This window comes from Acanthochromis polyacanthus, chromosome 2, assembly GCF_021347895.1.
Source record: "Acanthochromis polyacanthus isolate Apoly-LR-REF ecotype Palm Island chromosome 2, KAUST_Apoly_ChrSc, whole genome shotgun sequence".
Taxonomy (NCBI): Eukaryota; Metazoa; Chordata; class Actinopteri; family Pomacentridae; genus Acanthochromis; species Acanthochromis polyacanthus.
In genome coordinates, this window is record NC_067114.1 from 5,116,901 (window position 1) to 5,140,029 (window position 23,129).

The 23,129-nt window shown below is 43.0% G+C and overlaps 1 protein-coding gene across 3 annotated transcripts; it reads right to left on the reverse strand.

Annotated features, from left to right (window-relative positions):
- Positions 1–1,800: 1,800 nt before the first annotated feature.
- On the reverse strand, positions 1,801–22,896 carry fn1b (fibronectin 1b). 3 transcript variants are annotated; one of them, XM_022195467.2, is made up of 46 exons: positions 22,598–22,896; positions 22,242–22,367; positions 21,858–21,995; positions 21,486–21,617; positions 20,975–21,112; positions 20,745–20,891; positions 20,433–20,615; positions 20,067–20,249; positions 19,725–19,901; positions 18,510–18,665; positions 18,254–18,382; positions 17,989–18,132; positions 16,463–16,584; positions 15,530–15,698; positions 15,273–15,449; positions 14,835–14,963; positions 14,651–14,740; positions 14,352–14,546; positions 13,131–13,409; positions 12,760–13,023; positions 12,463–12,557; positions 12,001–12,169; positions 11,728–11,814; positions 11,336–11,527; positions 10,119–10,397; positions 9,707–9,898; positions 9,512–9,601; positions 8,745–9,011; positions 8,544–8,657; positions 8,301–8,462; positions 8,049–8,204; positions 7,829–7,945; positions 6,846–7,115; positions 6,573–6,760; positions 6,401–6,488; positions 6,135–6,314; positions 5,953–6,042; positions 5,519–5,707; positions 5,321–5,410; positions 4,453–4,904; positions 4,211–4,349; positions 3,369–3,530; positions 3,160–3,285; positions 2,966–3,072; positions 2,773–2,865; positions 1,801–2,567 (listed from the first exon to the last, which is right to left on the reverse strand). In XM_022195467.2, exons 1-46 carry the CDS (start codon positions 22,734–22,736, stop codon positions 2,490–2,492), a joined length of 7,389 nt encoding a protein of 2,462 aa, XP_022051159.1. In that variant the 5' UTR covers positions 22,737–22,896; the 3' UTR covers positions 1,801–2,489. The 3 variants fall into 3 exon arrangements, with proteins under 3 accessions (XP_022051159.1, XP_022051157.1, XP_051797108.1); XM_022195465.2 differs by lacking the exon at positions 10,119–10,397 and having other exon boundaries at positions 22,598–22,895; XM_051941148.1 differs by lacking the exons at positions 10,119–10,397; positions 22,242–22,367 and having other exon boundaries at positions 22,598–22,895.
- Positions 22,897–23,129: the final 233 nt, after the last annotated feature.

Below are 23,129 nucleotides of genomic sequence, written 5' to 3' on the forward strand. Positions count from 1 at the left end.
TAGGCTGTGAAAAACACTATGGTAAGGTTTTCTTTGAAAAAAAAATCATCATGAATTTTGTCTAAAAAAAACGCCATACTATACTATGTCGAAAAAAAACGCGATTTTTTAGACATGTTGTAAAAACATGCTATATGATGAAATAATGTAAAGTAGGCTGTGAAAAACACTATGGTAAGGTTTTCTTTAAAAATATATATGTGGTCCAAAATGTCACAAAAACATCATAGTTTAGTATGTTGAAAAAAACATGATTTTTCAACATGCTGTAAAAACATGCCATATGATGAAATAATGTAAAGTAGGCTGTGAAAAACACTATGGTAAGGCTTTCTTTGAAAAAAAAATCATCATGAATTTTGTCAAAAAAAAATGCCATACTATACTATGCCGAAAAAAATGCGATTTTTTAGACATGTTGTAAAAACATGCCATATGATGAAATAATGTAAAATACGCTGTGAAAAACACTATGGTAAGGTTGTCTTTGAAAAAAAATCATCATGAATTTTGTCCAAAAAAACAGACATACTATACTATCCCGAAAAAATGCAATTTTTTTTAGACATGTTGTAAAAACATGCTATATGATGAAATAATGTAAAGTAGGCTGTGAAAAACACTATGGTAAGGTTTTCTTTAAAAATATATATGTCGTCCAAAATTGGACAAAAATGTCATAGTTTAGTATGTCGTCCAAAATGTGACCAAAATGTCATAGTTTAGTATGCCATCCAAAATTAGACAAAAATGTCATGGATTAGTATGTTGTCCAAAATTGGACAAAAAGATCATAGTTTAGTATGTTGAAAAAAAATGTGATTTTTCAACATACTGTAAAAACATGCCATATGATGAAATAATGTAATACATGTCATAGTTTAGTATGTTGTCCAAAATGTCACAACAATGTCATAGTTTAGTATGTCCTCAAAAATATCACAAACAAGGCATAGTTTAGTTTATCTAACCCATGACTTTTTCGTGACCCGATCAGCCTTGTCAGAGTACAGCACTTTCTGAGTGCTTTTCTAGTTGTCTAATCCTTTTGCCTTTGGTCGTACAATCAGCCTCAGCTGTACTTTGTCTTTAGCTTTTTGTAGCATATGCTAAAAATTAATGTGGTACCAGCTAATGTCAAACTGCTCAATTAGCTTTTCAATTTTAGCATATTGTTCAGTAAGATTGCTTAAGTACAGAAAAACAATGCAAATTTTAAACAATCATCTTAACCAGTAGAGAACCACATTATCATTCAGTAATTAATAAACTTTTAACATAAGTTAAGAGTAGATATTTTGCCATTTGCTGATAGACGCATAACATCATTGTTACATTAATCACTTGAAATACTCTCCCGGTATCCTGCTGCACATTTTCAATATGGAAGCTCTGGCCGGGAGCCATTAACTGCCACAGAAGACTTTGTCATGATGCCCATTGCTAACTAAACTCCCACAATGCTCTCTGTTTTCCAACACGAGCCTATCTGTGGTCTGATTGACGTTCCCTCTCGTCACCACAGTATTTCTAAACAAAGCAAACAAAGTCCTTCTTTTATCCCATTAAATAGTAAGTGGTTCCACCTGGTCCACCAGGTACTACAGCTTATCTCAAACACTTTATCTTGACGTGCATGTACTGCTACTTTCTTCCTTATCAGGTAACATATTCTTTAATTGGTTAAAGGATTAATGGCATTAATGGAAACATGGATCCTGAAGTTCACAACCCCTAAGCCAACAAGATGTATAATGGAAGACTACAGCACTGTTGAGTTACAAAAAAAACCCCACACACTTTGCTTATGTTTCAGGATCTCTCCAGCTTTATTAAAATAAGGGACTTCTTCTTGTCAAAGGTAGAAACAACTTTGGCATCGACAATAAAGTACAAAAATAGAAAAGTTCTCATTCTCACATCCTAGTTCACACATTCACACGTTGAGATTAAAGGGATAAATTAGTAAAAAGACATTACAATTCAGAATGTGTCAATCACACACAGTGCAACCCCTTGGTAATGAAAGAAGGCCTGCAGAATAGGAAAAACCCATTTCCATGGACAATTTCAACATTAAGTATGTTGACATTCTTTAATACAGTGCTTACTTTCTGACAGTTTCTGCTTTTAAGTTGGGAAATGTTTCTAAATATTTAAATGGAAAACAAATGCCAGTTTGACAAGTACATAACTAACAATTTCTCGCTAGCTTCCACTGAGGCTCACACACAAGTATGTAGAAGGAAATGTTAGGCAGGAGTTTTCCTTTTTGAATGCATCACAAATTTAGCAGTCGACAGTGAAAAGACTGGCTTTAGAAAACGATCAGGACTGATCAGGCAGCACGGCAGTGTAACATCTAAACGTTTGAGGAAAGGGATAAGGCAGTTAGTTCGTTTGAGTCACAGACAGCGTGGCTTCTACAAGGTGAAACAGTGCAGCAAATGGACGGTGACGGAGCAAAGCAGATGCCGGATGACAATCTTTTATTCCCGGGAATTTTGAGGAACGTGTGCATCTGCCAGCAGGTCGGGTCGAAGGCACTCAATGGGACAATGAATATTCTGGAGGAGTGGGAAGATTTGAGGGGTTAATATATGCACATAATACTGTCATAAATTAGTACAATTTTTGTATTTAATGAAATTTACACATCCAAGAGTAAGTGTGTTTAAAAGTATAATCTATGTTTGATCCATAAAATAAGCCAACTTGACAATCTAACTAGGCAGAAAAATATTAAAATTATTCTATTTTAGTTTCACTCACTTTGCGTAGTGTGTTGTCTCCGTATCTAACAGGCTGCAGCAGACTGGCGTCAACATCAGCACCTGGTCTGCGACAGTTCTCACATCGCCAGCCCTGATGAGACATAACATACATTTAATCCCGTTTAACTCGGTGAACACAAATATCCACACTAAACATCCAACCTGAATCCAGAGGGGCTGATGTGTCTTACCTGCTGTCCTCCGAAGCATGTGCAGGTACAGATAGCACCCAGGTACTCCTTCTGCCACTGGTTGCCCACCTGGTAAGTTTTGCCGTCATCGTAGCACACTGACTGGTCTGTGTGAGCAGATGTAGTCGTTAACATTCACATGCAACTCTTGAACTTTGCGAGTCAGATTTATCTGGGTATTAAAGAGGCCTTACGTGGTTCACACTTGAACTCTCCTTTGCCATTTCCCAAGCAGGTGCAGCTCATCAGGTGACTGTTGTCAGCGCGACGGTCCCACTTCTCTCCGATGCGATAGTTGTTCCCATTGTCGTGGCACCACTCTGACAGACAACATAATAGAGAGACCAAATGAAATACATTCAGATTTAAAACATACTTGTGGACCCAAATCCCCAAAACTTACTGGATGAATCACATCTGAAGTGGCCGCTGCCCAGGCCGAGGCATCTGCACCACAGCTTGAAGCCGGTCTCGGACATCCGCTCCCATTCAGCACCAACGTCGTGGTAGGTGGAAGTAAAAGCATCGTAGCATGAGTCCTTACTGGCAGGAACTCCCTCTGTGACTGAAAGAAGATGGACAGGGGAAAATATGAGAAAAGGATTTGTTTCAGCTACTAGCTGCTTGAAGATTGAAATGTTTTGTCCTCGTCTTATTGATTCAGTTACTATTATTTTTTATTTTACCAGTATCATATCTTAAAGAGGATGCGTTTTTTAAAAAGTGCAAAATTTGATTTATTAATGTATCCACTGCATGAAAATCCAGCCGCCATAAAAATAAAGGATTTAAAATTATGGCCAAAGGTTTAGTTGGCACAGCTGAAACTATTTTGTGAATAGAAACAGTGTTTCTGTCAGACAACAGAAATTTGAGCTAAATATACCATGAATCTGTTGCTAAACTGAAAGAATTTGTGTTTTTTTTAAATATACTTTATTTGAAACCAGTCAAAAATACATGAGAATGTTGGTGCATTAAACATTTTACTTTGGGATTAATAAAAAAAAGTTATATCTTCTGTTAACAGCTGAAAATGGAAACTTAAAAAGAATTAAGAGTCATTTTTTTGAGAATTTCATGTATCTAATGATCTGCAAGGTGTGATCTGAGAAAGTCCTGGAGTCACCAAGTGCTTCAAGTAAGGAATACTTAAAAAATGTAAAAGTTTACATCTACCCCAGGCTCTATCCTACTTTACACAGAATTTTGATTTAGTTTAGACAGTTGCTGCAGGAAGCTTACTTGAGTTTCCAGCAGTGACGACCTGCTCCAGGATCTTGTGTTTCAGGGCCCCCAGCAGTGCCTCCACGATCACATTGTAGTTTGCTCCAGGGGTGAGTCCTATCAGGGTAGCAGTGGTGGCTGTGCCTGGCAGCCGGATCTAGACAGAGAGAGACAAGATGTGTATGTTTAAGATATGAGTGACTAATAAGGTTCAGACAACATGCTGGGCTGGTCTGCAAATGATGGACTTCGCCTCGTACCTGGAACATCTTCTCACTCTGGTGTGTGAGAGGATGGCAGGACACCAGGTAGGCGTTGCTCTGACTGTAAGGCTTCCAGGAGATGCTGGTCTGAGTTTGGGCCTCCTGTGGAACTCCTGTGTCATTACCAAGTGTGGCTCCGATGGGAAAGTTCAGCTTCAGAATGGGCTGCCTGCGGCCCTCTGCATCAGGAAGGGGCACAAAGACCAGGGGCTCACGGACTTGCCCATGGGGATACTGTGGGTTGCCACTGTTCCCGTTATATCTGCTATTGTCTCCATTGTTGTTGTACTCTGTGTACTCCACATGCTGGCTCTGACCACCCAAACCATCCTGGCTATTGGTGCCCACAACCTGGACTCTGTTGTCCAACTCGGGCACATCCAGCTTGTCATCGACACCTCCAGGGCGGTGGGGCTGGGGCAGAGGCAGGGGAAGCAGGGAGTCTGGTTCTGGGCGAGACGGGTTAGGGAAGCAAGCAGGTTAGAGGAGGGGGAGCTCAAGCAGAGCTGCACTAACATATCTCAGCCAACAGGAGGCGACAAATATGCAGGATTGCTGGGGTACTACCCCATGGCAAAGTGTGTCATAATGCAGTATTACAAACACACGAGGTATTTTGAATGACATCTGTGACATTCAAAATATAAAGAGGTATTATTGTTTTAGGAGCCTAACGCTGATCGACTGCACAGCTTATCTCGAGGCTTTCGAGCTGCTACAGCAAATGCAGATGAGCAGACATAAGCTGCCATTCAAACCTCTAACATTTTATATGAGGTTTACCTATAAGAACTTTAAATTTTGGCACTTTATTACATCACTTGAATGCATCCCCTCTGTAGAGCAGAAATCTTCAAATACTCACGAGTCCTGATCCTGCCCACCAGAGGTGTGCTCCTCTGTGTGTTCTGGATGGCAATGATCTTGATTATGTACTCTGTGGCTGGTTTCAGGCCTGAACAGAAGAAAAGTGTACCATATAATCAAAATATGTTTAACTTCTTTCAATAAAAACAGATTATTTTGCGATAAATGCCATGTGACACTATCGACAAGCACATACCAGATATGGTTGCGTAGTTTTGGCCGCCGTGGGGTCGTGGGATGAGCTCCCGTGGTGGTCTTCCTGACTCCTCATAGGTGACGTAGTATCCTGTGATCTGTGTGGGAGGGGGCTGCCAAGTGAAGGAGATGGAGGTGGGGGTCAAAGATGTGAACTGGAGGCTGGTGGGAGCCTGGACCACTGGTGCAGCTGTAAAGGAAAAATACAAAATTAGACTGTTTGTAGCATCTCTGTGTTCATTGTAAGGTTGAGCTTGTGAATGCTGAAAGGCTGCGTTTGTGAGTTCACTTTGACTTAAACAAAATGCACCAACTTAACTTTGCACGCATATAACATATTACTATTAAAGCTAGAGTATGCAAAGTTACAATAAATACAAAAATCTGAATCCTTCACATTGACACAAAAGGATCAGAGTCAGATTTGTGTAGTACCTGTTTGAATCATGAGAGTAATCGGGGCGCTCTTTGTGTTGCCATTCAGAGTGTACAGGTTGACGGAGTACATGGTGCCGGGCTGCAGATCTTTAACAAAAAAACACATTGTGAGGCATCCATTGAAAACACACATCTGTAAATATCTTCAAAGGTCTGCTTAGCATGAAGGTGTGGTGTACCTGTGAGGGTGTAGGTGTATGCTCCTGGTGGGATGGTCTTGGTGATGGTGGGATGCGAGCCACTGACCGGCGTTGCTTCCAGGAGGAAACCAGTGATAGTTTCCAGCTTGGTGCGCCAGGTCAGTGTGAAAGAAGTATCCTTCACATCAGAGATACGAACACGGCGAGGTGGGCTCACATCTGTGGTGAAGAGGAAAGAAACAAAACTGATCAGCTAAGAACTAGGGATGGCCAGAAATTTGTCCATTTGTGACGCAGCCAGTTACCTTCCAGTGTGGTTGTTTCTCCCTCCAGTGGTCTGCTGGTGACAGAGTTCTTCAGAGCGTAGACCTGAATCTGATATGCGGTTGCCACCTATAAAGCACAGACATCCAGCTGATATTTACTCACTGACTTACTATGAATTCATGTAAATACTGAGACAAGAATTGTTTCTACCATGAGTCCTGGTACAACAACGCGTGTGGTGTCCGGAGCAACGTTCATTTCTTTGCGGGGGCTGTTGATGTTCTTGGGGGTGATGACGACACGATAGCCGGTCAGACGTGCATTTGGTGCTCGCCAAGACACGGTGAAGACTGATGGGCCGACCTCTGAGATCATCAGGTTGGTCGGAGCAGGGATCACTGAGAGACGCAATTGCAAGAAAACATGAAAACTCTGACTTCAAACTGAGTCGTGAAGGTGGTGATGTATTCAGATTATTTCTACCTGTGGCCTGGGTTCCCACTAAGGGTGTGCTGGGTGTTCGGTCATGAAGGGCGATAACTTTAACAGTGTATTCGGTCCCGGGGCGAAGGCCTCTCAGCACCACACTGTTCTGGTCACGTGTGGGTGCTGGACGTAGCTCTCTTTCGCCTTCTTCTGAGCTAGAGTAGAAGACGCGGTATGATGTTACGGTGCCGTCTGGACTGTCCCAGGTGATGCGCATGGAGGTGGAGTCGATGTCGGAGAAGGTCAGTTCCTTTGGACGGTCCATAGCTTCAATACAGGTGGAAGACAGAAGATTATTTCAGTTCTGTACCTTTAAGGCTATAAAGATATGTGACAGCGACACTTAAGGTTTATTTTGCCTTAGTTGCTGTTAGTTCCCTGGTCGTCACAATGAACTACAATGGACTGAGTAGCAGAACTCCAGTAAGAGATCTGCCAGTTTGTGAAATACACAGCAGCGAACACGGTCAGAGAAGAATGGTTGCTTTAAAACCATTTGAAATAATAGACACTGCATAAATAAATTTTATCTTTAAATCATTTTCAACTGGCAAGAGAAAGTCTGAACCATCCAGCCATCGCCTCAGGCCTCTCCAGGAACTGCTTTGTCTCATAAACAGTAAATCATCGTAGTTCATATGCTGTGATGTACAAAGGTGATATAAACATACAGCAGAACACCTTTATTGCAGGTAGGTGAGCAAATTGTGTTGGTATTTTTGAATGCCAATGTGATAAATGTTAAAGATGAGAGTTAAGCATTATGCATTTATGGTATATTTTGTCTGTATGACAAAACTTTTTTATAGCTTGAAGTGTTTTCTTCTTAGCTGATCTGTTCGCCATTGTCCATGTTCTAAGACAGTAGCTGTTAATGTCTAAACACAGAAACCTGAAAAAAAGGAACACACACTGGCACCAAAACAGTCCACAGTAGAACCTTTCTCAAATCAGATTTTACTGAATTAAGTCAAACTAACCAGTGATAGCATTCTCCACCACGGGGGAAGAAGGTTGTCCATCGTTGCCCAGAGCATAAACACTCACAACATACTCAACCGTGGGCATCAGACCTGTGAACGTCATCTGTGTCTGATCTGGAACAGAAGAGCAGAAAAGGAACCAATGAGAAAAGGATGTTGTAGTGAGAAAATGTGAGTATGTATCTGAACAGTTGCTTTATTTTCCAGCCTGTCTTACCAGGAGCCACCACCTCAGAGTACGAAGGTCCCAAGCCATTCTTGGGGACGCTTGTGATTCTGTATCCTCTGACGGGTCCCTGAGCAGGAGTCCAGCGCACTGTGATGGCGTTGTCACTCACATCGGTCAGTTTCATGTCAGTGGGAGGTTCAGTATCTAAAGAAGAGATGGACGCATGACACGTTTTAGATTTACTGTAACAGCTCAACAAATTAGATTATTTTTGATTAGCTTCTTTTCTAATTGCTGGACCTGTTCTGTGTGTTATGTAGACAGGAGTGTTGGAGGCAGGACTGTCTCCTCGTCCAGAAACAGCATAAACTGTGATGGTGTAGTCGGTGCCGGGCTTCAGTCCAGTGACCGTGGCGTAGGTCTGAGTGCCTGGGATGGTGAACTCTTGCGGAGACTCACCACCTAAAAAAGAAATAAAGAAGGTTAAACTCAGAACATGACTGCAGTTTAGAGAGAGCTATGAATTTAAAGGCAGGCACAGACTTGTTCCAAAGGTGATCCTGTAGTTCTTCACGGTGACAGAGGGGGCATCCCAGCGAATGGTGATGCTGGTGGGGGTAGATGATGTTACCTCCAGGTCGGTGGGTGCGTCAGAGACTGGAAAGGAAATAGAGGAATTGTAATCAAAAATGCAATGAAAACAAATATGATCAAGTCTCAGTAGAAACCAGTGTGGAAACTCACTGGTGGCCTGTGTGCCAGTCAGAGGTAGACTCTCCTGGTTGTGGCTGACAGCGTACACGTATATTAGATATTCAGTTTCGGGTGTCAGTCCGGTCAAGGTGAAGTGGTTTCTGGTTGGTGGGAGTCTCTCATCCATGGCCCGCCCACCGCTCGTCTTCTGATAACGGATTCGGTAGCCGGTGATCACAGCAGTCGGAGCCAGCCAGTGAATGGTGAAGGAGTTGGTTCGGATGTCGGAGAAGTCCAGGCCAGTCGGGGCATCAAGAGCTGGAAGAAAATGTATTGGAGATTAAGATTATGTTTTAGTTAGAATGCAAAAATGATAGCAAATACAAAATCACATGGACAAATGGCACCAATAACCTCTCCTCCCTAGAATGCTTGCATATATACCATGAAAATCTCAAGATTTTTTTTATTGGACAGAACAACAGTACATGAATGTAAACTCTTTGACGAGTATGTATCAAACATGCAGTCTAATATGTAGGTCTACAGCCCACATTTCAGTTATGTATAGATACTGTTCATTGCTCATATTTAAAAGCAGAGTCATTACATCACCCATTTTAGTTGAGGCATAATTGCATTATGATCATTCTTAATATGGCAATTTGCAAATTTTTATGCTTACTGCCTCTGCCTTCTGTTTTCATGTGTTTGAAATGATTGTAGTTCATATAAATATTGTTTTTTTGTGATTAAACATTAATAAAAATTGGCATAAACAGTTCTTGTGGCATAATAAATCTCTGCATCATACTCACTTGTCTTCTGAGTCCCTGTGGCTGGTTCACTTTCCCGTTCACCGTACACGCACACAACACTAATACGGTAGTCCGTGTTGGGCAGCAGATCTTTATGGGAATAGTGAGATATGCAGTTAGAATGAACTGAGGTGGAGAAGAACAGCAAAGCCTGCCAGACACTTTTTAACAGACATGATCTTTATGCTGTCTTACTCTGCAGCAGGAAGGTGTTGGTGGCTCCGCCTACATTAACCTCCTTGACGTCATCATCTGTGGCTACAGGGTGGTAACGGATGACAAACCGAGAGATGTCGCTCGGTGTGGCGACGTTGGGGACTGTCCATGTCACCCTAATGTGGTCAGGACCCACGCCTCCAAACTGAAGGTTGGTGGGAGCTGGGATGGCTGGAAGAACGACGGGTTATAGAGTTATAGCGAGCACAGGAAAAACAAAGGCGTTAATCATACAGAAGCAGATTTACAATGACATAAGGGAGACGAAATTAAGAAATTTACTTTAATATGTGATGTTTTAATAAAAGGACAGTAAATATGCTTTCATCAGTTCTCTCAGATCAAACCCCAAAGCCCCCTCCCCACCGACGAAGTGAAAGAATTAAATCACCAGCTTGTGTTTGCTTTGTGTGTGTGGTCGGCTCGCTGTCCCCGTCTTCTGTAACAGTGGTGATAGTGATGTCATAGTCCACGCCCGGCTCCAAACCGTGAATCGTGTAATAACCATCAGATGTTTCCACCATATCTTGGAAAATTGGCAAGCTCTCGCCTGACGCTACTACCGTTATCCGGTAACCAGTAATGGAGGTATAGTTCATTGGGATCCAGCGCAGGCCAATGGTGGTGTCAGTAATGTCGACAAAGTCAATGTGACTTGGTGGGGGGATTTCTGAAAGGGTTAGGCCAATTGCAAAGCGCAAGCACAATTAGACAGACAGAAAAGGCAGAACAATTACATGGCTTATATTAAGAACATTAATTCGATTCCCAGTAAAGCATTCAGAGCACCGAAGTGTAACAGTCGCCATGCTAGATAATTAAATATTACAGCTGAAAGACATTCAGAATGAACATGACAATTAAAGGTAAATATCAAGCAATGGTTAATTCTATTGTTGGCATGCTGGGAAAAAGAAAAAAAAACACCTTCACCAGTAATAAACATTATCTCCATGCAAATGTTAAGTTAACCAATGACCATGTTAGTAGTAGATTATGATAATCAAAGCTGCATTAGAAATTTCTACATTTAATCTATGTATTTGTTAAACTAATAACACCAAAGAGAATCAACCCCCGGCTCTGCAGCTGTTCTAAACTTTTTTGTCTTTTCCTGCCCAATAGAAAAAGCTGATAATCTAGCTAAAAGCTCAAAGTGGGTGGAGACCAAAACAGAGCTAAAAGGGCAGTGAGTTTTATACCCATATTAGTCTGGTCGCTAGAACCACAATGTCAGTAGGATCATAACATTGTTTTGCCTCCACTGAATGTGCAAGTTGGCAATTCCCTGCCAGCTTATGAGCCATAACAACTTTACAAGACATTTCAGACTCTGCTAGCTCATTGTGTAATTATTCCCCTCCCTGAGGTCCAAAAATCAACTAATGCAGCTTCAGTTTCTTTTGAAACTAGGCCAAGCATTGTAAAGGCGGGAATAATGAAAATATTATTTACAGGAGGTGAAAATATTTGAGTTGGCTCCAGTTTGACTAAAACCCAGCCTTTAATGGTGAATTCTTTCATTCCTCCCTCTCTGCCAGACGCTTTGGTCTTTTCTGTGGACACAGCTGTGTGTTAACATGTAAATGCCTTCCTGTAGGCTCCTACCTGGTGTGACTATAGTGGACACGGGCAGACTTTCCAAATGGTCCTTGGTACTGAACACGCTGACGTTGTACTCAACACCCAGATTCAGGTTCTCTAGTAAGCATGAGGTCTGATCAACCTGGACAAACTCTTCCAGGGAATTTCCTCTCTGGCCGTTGGTTGGCGTGCTTGTCACTCTGTACCTGGTGATGCCTGCAGCGAGTGGGTGAAAGTATGGAGGAACATTGTGTCAAGAGGTTTTCTGTAATTCATGAGTCACTGTGAGAAATGATAAGGAAATACCGGGTAGAGACATTTGTCCTGGTGAAAAAAAACATCATTTGGAGGCCAAGGTCTAGACTTGGTATGATCCAATGGGCTGGCAGTGCGTGGGGAGCACAGTCAATATTTACCTGGTGTTGTGGAGGCTACCCAGTGGACTGTGAGATCTCCTGTGTTGGGGTTGGACTCCACTCTGAGGTCGGTGGGAGGAGACAAAGCTGCAAAGAGACAGAGCCAAAGCGTGATGCATGAAAAACCTGATTGGATGCTGCGGTCACATCTTGTACAAACCGATCGACAATGGTTTGAATAGTGTTGTGTTGGCTCACAGCAGCATTAAATCATGCTTGCATGATCATGCTTTTATTTGCCTTTTTCTCAAGTAAAGTGAAATAGATACGCACAAGTGACGGCCTTGCGGGTGATGGGCTGTCCACGGTTGCGTCCGTTAAAAATGGGCTGAACGCTGTAGGTGTACTGAGTTCCAGGGATCAGATCGGTAACATAAACGCGTCCAGAGTCAGATGTTGCTTCCCTGGGAGACTCGCCTGTCTCGCTGGGCAGCACAGAAAGCTGTGGAGAAGGAGGAGACAGAAAGACACATGGAGATCAGAAGACCTAGAAAATACAGATAAAATATACAACAGCAAAGACAGAAAATCTACACGCAAGTCGAGAACAAAACGTCCTCAAACCGTTATATATCGAAACAGCTAAAGTAGAACGGGAAACAGCATTAATTTAGAGTTATGGCCATCTAGAAATTCTAATATTCTAAATCAGAGCAGCTTTAATTTTTGCTTCATGAGTTGTTTTTCTATAAGAGCAGGTGATTAGTTTATGTGATGAGCTGATGCAGGTTGTACCTTGTAGCTGAACCTGCGGATTGGTATCCAGGTTACGATGATAGAAGTATCAGTAACCTCAGTGCTGAAAACAGGAGCATTTCCCATCTGGGGAGCTGAGAGGAAGAACAAAAAGGGAAAATAATGTTAAATTGACTGCAACAACTTGTCAATGTGGATTCTCAGTCATCCAGGTCACGAGTAGTCTTCAAGAACAAGAACCTAGAAGAGAAGTCCAGTTCTTTGTACTGAAGCTCCTAGGATGGTAAATACACATTCCAGTCTCCTCTGGTGTTCTGTTTTCTCTGAAATACTCACCAGTGGTAAAATATGTAGTGACGCCTTCGCTGAGCTCGTTGTCCAGCTCAGAGTGCAGGGTGGCGGTGTAGCGCGTGTCAGGACGTAGGTTCCTCAGGGGGTACTGGGTGACCCGGCCAGGAATCCTCTTCTCGACGGGGCTGGAGCCCTCGATGCTCAGGAAGAGACGGAAACCGGTGACAACGGCACGGGGAGCCTCCCATATGACCAGTGCGCTGTCGTGGCCGATGTCGGTGAAGCGGACTTCTGTGGGTGCATCAGGTTCTGCAGGGATCAGAGAATACAACACATGTGAGGCAGGAGATCACTTATGGGCATATATTGCTGTAATCCCTTTTCTGTTTGTGTTGGATGTCCATGATGGCACTCACTGGTGGACTTTTCACCCACAAGAGGCTGACTCTCCACTCCACCGCTGATGGCGTAGATGTAGAAGCGGTACAGTGTGCCCGGCTGCAGGTGGGTGATGTCGGCGTATGCGTTGGGTGAGATGGGCAGCTGCAGGGGCCTCAGCTCAGTGCCGTCTGAGCCGACGGGGGAGAAGATCACTCTGTAACCGGTCACCTCGCTGGGTGGACCAGTCCAGGTGATGGTAATCTTCACATCAGAAACCTCGTAGAACTGCAGGTCTGTGGGGGCTGCAACCTCCTCTGTGGACAAGAAGATGTACATTTTGAATGCACTGAATGAAAGGTGAAAATCAGACTTAAAAGTGGCCTCAAGAGTTTTTGACCTTTAGAAATGCTGTGAACAATGCTATTATGATTTGCTCAGCCTCACAGATGCTAACAGTGTGCTTTTATGAGAACCACTGAAACTAAATATAATCTGGTTTACAAAAGCAATCTCTATTAAATTAAGACCTTTAACCTAGCTGTGCAAGTACTAAGCGTGGTTAACTTTAAAAGAACAATAAAACCATTTAAAATTCTGTAACTTTTTATAATAAAGCAATAAAAAGCTTTAACAATTTCCAGGCTGAGATTTTTACAGCTCTTGGCTTAAATAAAGCAGAAAAGAGAAATGCCAAACCAAATAAAGGTAAAGAAAAATCAGAGCCATTCGTTACAGCATCTGGTTTTGTTTTTCTAATAAATTTTGCCGTGCCAGGTACAAGGAGGAAAGAGTCATAAATGAAAATCTGAATTAAGATAAACTGAGGATTTATGAGGTGAGTGTGCTTCCATAGGAGTGTTGGCTGGCTGGATATGTTTTAATAATATCTAAAGAGATGACTATTTCCCAGCCCACTAATGAAGTCATTCAGGGGTCACAAGAAAAAATATTACAATGGTATGGCTTTAGCTGTAAAAGCATATTTTGACAAAGCAATGTTTTGACAAGCTCAGTCTTAACTGAGCCTTTTCTGAAGCTTCCTGGCCCTATAAGGAATCTACAGCTGCATGCATGAACCTAATCTGATGAGCCCTCACTGAGCCAAAAGGCAATGAATGATCTAAAAAGAATAATGTACCATGTAAAGATTAGAATAATATGCAGTACATGTTTTAATGAAAGAAAAACTTTTAATTTTAAAGTAATACGTCACATATTTTTTGCAGCAGTTTTATTAACTTTAGAAAAGTGTGTACCTTGTGTTGCAGACCCAGCCGTGTTGACCTGTACGAAAACAGGCTCACTCTCCTGGTCCTCCTCCACAGCGTAGATGCTGATGTTGTAGAGCATACCAGGGATTAGATCAACCAGGGTCACCGAGGTCACAGAGTCCTGCAGCGTCAACTCAGTGCTGCTGCCTTCCACTGACGGTGTGTAAACCACACGGTAACCTGCAGCCACGAGCAGTTACAGAATAAAATTTACATCACAAACATGGGTGCCACCAAAATAAGAAGACGTCATATCAACACATATACAGCACGTTGCTTCTTACCTGTAATAGGAGCCTGAGGTTTGGACCAGCTGATTCGGATGGAGGTTTCTCTCACGTCATCGACAACATGCTGAGACGGTTTGTCAGGGGCTGTGGAACGAAGACAATGGAGGTCATTCATGAAAAATGGGGGCAAAAATACGCAAAATGATCACAACAAGCAGGAGGAAAGTATTTGTCCCACCTGTAGTCTGTGAGGTGGTCAGGATGAGGTTTGGTTGACCCTGATCTGGCAGCTCGTAGACACTGACATTGTATCTGCGTCCCGGTAGGAGATCACTGATGGTGACGGAGGTGGCAGTGCGAGGAACATCTGGAGGAGCAAACAAAAGGTTAGTAAATACACATAACAGGTTATTTGTACTACACCAGATAGTATGTATAGTATGTCATTGTGACTGAGGCCATTTTGGGTTGTTTTGTTTTCGTTTTGACCTTGATTTACAGGGATTTAATTTGGCTCATGTTTATCTATACCTCAGTATAAAAGTACACCAATAAATTTAAGTGTCAAGTCCAACACATATCTTAATCAAAATTAACCTGAGACACATCAGTCAGAATCTCAGTGTGAAAACTATCCAGTTAATCAGAAGACATTATGGAGGTTTCAGGTTCTCACCCAGGACCTTTGGCTTGGCTCCCTCCTCACTGAGCTCATACTCCACCCTGAAGCCAGAGATGGTAGAAGAAGCTGATGTCCAGGACACCACGAAGCTGTTGGAGGTGATTTCTGTCACTGACTCAGACGTGTCCACCACTGGAGGAGGTGGCGTCGTCTCTCCCTCAGATGTTTCCACTTTTGGGGGGGGGGTTTATAATGTGAATATTTCTCAAAAATTGCAAATTGAAAGAATGTCAGCGGTCTAGTTTACTCACAAGAGCCGACAGTAGTGGTGAAATCAAAGCGCGTGACCTCACGGCGTCCGTAGCGCAGAATGCTGATCAGCTGACCCTCGTAGGTGACGCCTGGACGGAGCCCGCTGATGGTGTAGGAGTTGAGATTGCCGGGGATGGTGGCCTCCCTCCAGGGGGCACGTGAGTTTTTCTACGAGAAGGCGTAAAAGATAAAAAGGTTCCTGGGTTTAAATGGTTTTTAACATTTCTAATTACATTATGACTGGACAAACTCCATCTGTTGATGAAGATTATGCTATGACTAAATGCTCCACAAGAGCTACTGAATACACATGGTGGTGAGATCGTTTGCTCAGCTGGATAACCTTATTTGCTAATAGTAAGTAAGCATTATTTTAATTTGATTAATCAAAGAGAAGATCTACTGGAGGCAATAATTAATTCTGGAAATTAGGCCTCTACATGGTAGTCTGTATATTTTGGACAGGGCTCACACCCATTGACTGCAACATCCTGCATTAGGAGTATTTAGACTGGCTTTGCACTAGCCGGAAAACTACAAACTTTCTAAGCAGGAGAGCCAGATGAAGGCTTTGTGGTCCAAAATATACAGTTAAGAGGAAATCTGTTTCAATTAAACATCTCGACCAGCTTTTCAGTCTTTGAGGTCTTCAAAGTGAAAAAGATATTTGAGTAAAGAAAAAATCTCAGGGAGAGGGATATTTGTGTTGGAATCGGCTGGAAAACTGTGTTTGTGTGTACAGACTGTGAAGGGGGAGTTCATGTACGAGACTTGTTTGTTCATCCACAAACTTCAGACAACATCCGCTAAAGTACTTAACCTCATGCAGACTGTTTGCCCACCGCTGCTAATGCTACCGGTCAGCACTTTTAAAAACCCTCAGAACTCACTTGCATTTACAATTTGTATTCAGACCCAGAAGTGCAACTCACAATTCTCCATTTGAGGATGTACTGGGTAATGTGAACTGAGGAAGGCGGGTTCCACTGGATGGGGTGGGAATCTGGCTGTTTTCCTGCCTCTGTGATGATCACCTGGACGGGTCTGTGGCCATCTGAGGAGTTCACACAGCAGGTGGATGATGAGATTTAGGGGAAGACATCAGGAGAGGGTAGGAGAGCAAAGCTTCTATTAACAATCAGAGAAAAGAGCTTGAACATAATACAACAGTGTTACTTCTAGGGAGCGTGGGTGAAATTTGGCTACTTTTTGGTGAGCTCTGTCAGCAGGATTCATCGTTTTGGGAAAGAACCAAACCACCAGACGATGTTAAACCAGCTCAAACACCCACTGACACCTTACAGTTCGATATAACACCGGGGTATTATATTCGTCACGGTTGATCTAGCTTCTGTTCAGAGATAATGGTGGGAAAAATGTTGCAACTTTTTAGGTCAATGTTTGATTCGAGAGTCACAATGTGCTGCAGTCCAAAGTGCCACGTTAAGCAACTTTTGCCCAAACATTGGAAGATACTGCAGGCAGGATGTTGCTACCTGCAACCCAATGACCCTTCCTGAGCAATGCAACCCTTTCCCCCTTCAGGAGGTCAGCAAAATATCTCTCAGCAGCACCATGCGGGGGAGGAAAAAACCTCTCCGACTACAGAGACCAAAGGGAAGACAGGGCTGCTATGATTGGCCAACACTTCTCCATTTGAGAAGAAAAACCACGTAACCCCGCTACCATCTGCCAAGCTGGCAAGTGAACTTTTCTTTTCAGTAATGTGTGATGGGAGGATGAGGGTAGGTGAGAGGAGAGAAGTCAGTAATGTAGGGGAGTTGAACAAGTAGAGCAACATAAATTAAGCTCTAACGGCTGGATAACTAGGTGGAAAAGTTGCATAAAAGAACTCACAAATACTAAAGTGAAATTAACAAAACTCCAGAAGATATTTCCCAACTAATTATATTTATTTTTTCACCATGATAGTCAGCCCATATTTTCTTGTATTGTGCAGAGGTTCAAGATTTAATTATCTGACCCAATCACTGAGCCTCAGATGCAGTTTAAAACAGAAGGATGCTGAGGTTTAGGCTGCCTTGCAATCTAAACTTTAATTCCTATATTTATTTGCATTTTTGGCTCATTTGCACCATGGAAATTCATGCCAAACTGCTCATTTGCAACAACTACCACTGGATTACGTTAATTCTGGGAAGATTTTTGAACATTTGTGTCATGTTAAATCAATAAATATATGTTTGCTGTTTATCTGTTCAGATTCGACTCAAGAGAAGGTGTGATTTTTGACAAAAAAAATGTATCAATCTGCCTCCAATGAAAGTCTTTTGCCTCAATTCAGCATCACTTTTGTTGCTCTCTGATGTTTAGAAACACTTCAAAACCATCAGTCAACAGTGTAAATGTGGCACATGTGACATTACATTGTGCTTATTCAAATACAGATCATGTGAAATGAATTACTAAAGATGCTGGAATTTATGGGTTCTTTTACCGTGGTAGCTCTGCATGGGCTCGCATCTCATTTCTCCATTCCCGTTGCCATAGCAATGACAACGGTAGTGGATGTTGTGGATGACTTTGTCCCATGTCTCTCCAATCTGGTAGAACACCCTGGTTTGTGGCTCCTGACACTGATCTATTGTGGAAAACACAAGGAAACAAAAGAGTTGCAGGTGGGATAGAGGAGGGCGGGGGTGTAATCTCAGCTGCAGAGTGTTTAATCCCCCAGCAGTCGAGCAAATGAGACATGAACTCACCGATAGCGTCACACTTCCAGCGTCCACGTCCCTGTCCGTAGCAGGTGCAGTTCATCATGTAGCCCTCGCTGTGGCGTTTGGAGAATTCCTGGTTGACTTCGTAGTACAAGCCATCGACAATACACTGATCTGGAGAGAGAGAAAGAAATGCACCTTTCAGGCTCTGGAGTTACATAATCTGACTTCTTTGACAGGACAATTGCTAAAAGGCCTGAATGATTTTGAGTGAAACCCATGTGGGGTTCAGCTCTCTGACCTCGCAGCTGTGAATGAGCAATGCAGTTCCACTCCCCACGGCCGTTGCCCTGGCAGGTGCACTCCATCATGTGACCCATGACATCGTGGCGTTTGTCCCACTTGTCGCCGACACGGTACATCACTCCCTCGTTGGTGGTACATACCTCTTCATGGGCTAATTGAAGAAAAACAGTGTAATTAAAACAAAAAAAAACATCAACACATGTACATTTCCATGGTGCTGTGTGTGTCCAGACTGGGAGTTTTCCTCAGTCCGGTTCAGTCTTGTGTCACGCCTAGTGTGAATGTAATGTAACCGTTATGTAACAGCCCCAATAGAGTCATTACTCTCCCATGACCATTCTAAGCACCAGTTATTTCGTCCCCAATTGTCTACAAGTGACCCTTACAAGCAGTCATTATAGCCTGTGAGAACAAGATGAGATAAAGACAAAGCATCTGGTGTAACTACATGCCCTTTTAAAACAAGAGTTCTACAGCGTGTAAGTGAAACGACTGAGCAGTCCATGTGAAGTTTACCATCTTTGGTCCGTAGCTTCAGATTCAATCAACAAATATGACAATGGTATTGAGCTGTAAAAAGTCTTCCTCCGTGACGTTATGACTTTGTATTTCATACAGCTTGCATTTCTTAAAAATTGGATTTATGTCAAAGCCATTGTTCTAAACTTCCTCAAGAGGAAAAAATACTCCATTGCTTGACCTTTAAGTTATTCAAAGTCCCTGTCCGGTCATTGAATTAACCACCATAAGTTCAATCTGTGTGTATCAAAACTACATGTTTTGAAGGTTTTTTTCCCATGAAAATGATACCTTCCTGGCTTAAAGTGGCTTAAAGTCAACATTTCTGCTTCCTCTAGAATGCACAGATCTATGAAATCTTTCCCTCTCTCCATACAGCTTGAGCACACCAGCTCAAGGATTCTGCTCAGTCCTGGCAAGTTGTAATATTGGAGTATTCAAGTCCTACATGTTGAAACCATTAACCAGTTCTGTAGAAGAATGGTGATGCAGAAAACCCCACCCTCTCTGTTGACAGGATTGGTTACTTAGGTTTGCTACATATGAAATCCTGGAAGTCTAAATCCATGTTTTGGAGAAAGTAATTGGTACACTGCAGTTTCACAGAGGCGCTGACTGTAGTTTTCTCATGATGTGTCTTCTAGCATATAAAAAAACACCATATTGACAAGCGAAAAGCACACACACTCACCAGCCATGGGGCAAAATCCATAGCGCTGCTCTGCGTCGTAGTTGTGGGTGGTTCCACACCATCTCATGTTATCACGACGCCCATCAGAGGTGCAGTCGGTGTAGTTACGACCGCTGTAGAGGAAGGGAAAGTGGCAGAGGGCACCATTGGAGTTTCCACCTCGTGTTGCCACAATGGCTGCAATTAAAAAGGACACACAATAGTTACTGCACAGCTCTGATCTGCTCACCGTTACATACAATACGTCCATCCCATACTGTTATGCATGATCATTGTCATATCAGTGAGAGACGACAATTAAATGACCAAGCCCAGGTTTACATCACTGCTCCTGAGTCTCACCATTCTTCTCGGTACAGAAAGAGTACTGCTGGTCTGTCTCATAGTCTGAAGTTGTGGAGCACCAGAGCTGCCCGTCTGTACGTCCGTCTGAGGTGCAGGAGTAGTAAGTTTTCCCCATGAACACAAAGGGGAAAGCGCAAGGCTGGCCGTTAGAGTTTCCACCATACACCTGGTTCTTGGCTTCTGCACAAACAAAAAAAGGAAGGATGAGAAAAACTTATTTCAAACTTATCTCATGTCAGACTAGAAACAGATCACATTATCACATGTGAAAGGTTTCGTCCTGAAGAATCACCTCTAAAACACTCTGCAAAATTTACTTTTTTGACTTAGATCCCTGCTTTCTTCTCCTCTTTCTGTACTCACCCCATTCCTGGCAGCTGACTCCATTGCCCAGGCAGGTACAGAGCATCTGCTTGCTGCCCTGGCTTCTGATCCAGCGTTGTCCGTCGTAGTAGTAGGCCCCAGAATCTGTGCGGCAGGTTCCCTCGGGGACGAGCTCGAGCTGCTGCCGGGTTTGGGTGGGGGTCAACACGACAGCACCTGTGGCTGTGTAACACCAAACAGAGTGAAATAATGATGAGTTTCATGGATGCGAACCCTCAGAAGATCAGATAAAATACATCAAGATTTGGTAAACAGTTGTAGCAAAAGTGAGGTTTAGATTTTGAGTCTCACTTCGGCCTGCGTTGTGTCTTTCACACTTCCATTCCCCACGGCCGTTTCCTAAGCACTGACACTGCACAGCCTGTCGACTTGAGTCAGTTTTGGTCCATGTGTCTCCAATACGGTAGGACCTCCTCATGTCCTGGTCATTACAACGGTCTGGTTGGAGAATAACAGCGGTCAGCAGCTGCTTTAGAAGACATATTTAAAAGTGCTTTTATGTGCGTATATGCTCTGCTTACTCCTTGAAGTGCAAGTGATGCGTCCATTTCCCTCCCCCAGACAGGTACAGTCCAGCATCATCCATCCTTGGTACGGTTTCTCCCAGGTCTCCCCGACGACGTAAGATGATGCAGCGGTGGTGTCGTAGCAACGCTCAGCTGCAGACGAAACACAGCAGAATCTTAATTTATTGCATCTGCAGTTTTGTCACAAGATATGATAAGATCACAGAATCAGAAAATGTAAATCACAACAGGCCTTTTTCCAGGAGAACTAAACCAAGTGAAAATCAATAGCTGTGGTGTAAGATGGGAAAAACAGAGACATGCTCTCTCACTCGCTTATCTTGTTTGTCTGGACTGATGTTAAATATTTACTGTGGTATCAACAGTCACGTTTCTGGAAAATTACCCTGTCAGTAAGCATACATGTGGTGAATATACCAGCTGGAATGTTTAGGCTGCAATATCTGTATTCCAGGGTACATATGGAAAGTGTTGACATCCCGGCTGCCCTGCATTCTGCACTCACCCACAGGCTTGCATGTCCACTCTCCTTTGCCATTTCCGAGACACACACACTCCAGCATGTAGTCAGCAGTGTCATGAGGCCGCTGCCAAGTGTCTCCGATTTTATAAGACCTCCCACCTTCATGGCAACGATCTGTGAAAGACAAAATGTAGAAGATAAGCTGGGATAAAAAATGACAGACACATATCACATATCCATCAAAAAAATCTATTCAATAATCAAATGTACGAGACATTAACACATACAGAGGAAATGTCTAGACTTCTCAGTGTATAAAAGAAGCAGACAACTCAACTACATGAAAATTAGTCAAACTGCTTCATTTTAGGACTATTTTACAATTTTTTTTGAAAATATACTTCAGTAGCTTACTTGCGATGGTGCAGCTGATCTTGGCTCGACCAGAACCAATACAGGTGCAGTCCCACATCATTCCGTCCTTTGGTCTCTCATAGGTTTCACCGACCCGGTATGTCCGCTCATTGTACTTATCATAACAGGACTCCTCCACTGAGGGAAAAACGGGGGAAACACCAAAAGGTTAATACGCTGTTATTGTGAACCTGCTATGGGTGCGTAAAGACTCTTGGTGCGTAAAGACGCACCGGACAAGTGGATAACTCACTCAAAGGTCTGCTGTTTTACTCATTGTGTGAGTTTACGATATTTTTTTTTATTATTTTACTTGCTGGTATTAACATAAAAATCCTAAAACACTGCACACTGGGGAGAGGCACCGGTTGGTCTCTCACTGACCTGGAGGCTTAGTTTTACACTTGGTGCCCGCTGCTCCATTGCAGGTGCACACCAGTGTACTACCACGGTAGGGTCTCTCCCACTGCTCGTTCAGTCTGTATGAGCGACCGTTTTCCTCACACCCGGCTAGAAACCATAGTATAATAGGAATATTATTGCATAACGCTTGTTGTAAAACATTTGGACAAGTAAAATTGCCATTTGGTTGATTTGGCTCATCTCGAAAGATAGAATTCTCTAAATTATTGTAAAATTAACCACAACGCGCACTAGAAATCACCTTCTAGTGCGAAAAGTTAAAGATCACTGGGCGTTAAGAATAGTTTTAAAATGCATGTGGAAGTCCTTGTACCAACCTGGAGTCACAGCCGCTGCGTCCCGGAGGTCAGGATACACCTGATACTGGCCACTTTGTCTTTTGGTCTTTGGCAAGCCGTGGACTGCACTGCTTACGCACAGTGCAACCAGCAACCCTGTCACCGGGCTACCAGTCATTTTTGTGGAAGAATAAGGATTTAAATACAAAGAAGAGAATTAACGGATTTTTTTAAAGAAACAAGTGCAGAACTAAAGCTTGGAGAGATCTGGTTTCTGTCCCTTATTCTCAGCTCCCTGTAGCTGCTTTTCCAGGCGGTTCGTTGTGCCGCCTTGCAGCTGCTGCGCCAGACTGAGGAGAGGGGAGCGCACTGGTTTTATACCGGGACACACCGCCGCAGCCCGTGGAGGTGGGAGGAGATTTAGGGAAGCTCGGACGAACCCGCCCGACTATGAGCAATACTTGCACTCTTCACATCACTTTCAAGAAACGAAAGAAGCCGCAGAACAAGAAAAAAACATCAAGTTGGAAAGAGAAATGAGCTGCTGAAATCTGTTCAAGCTGGAGATTTA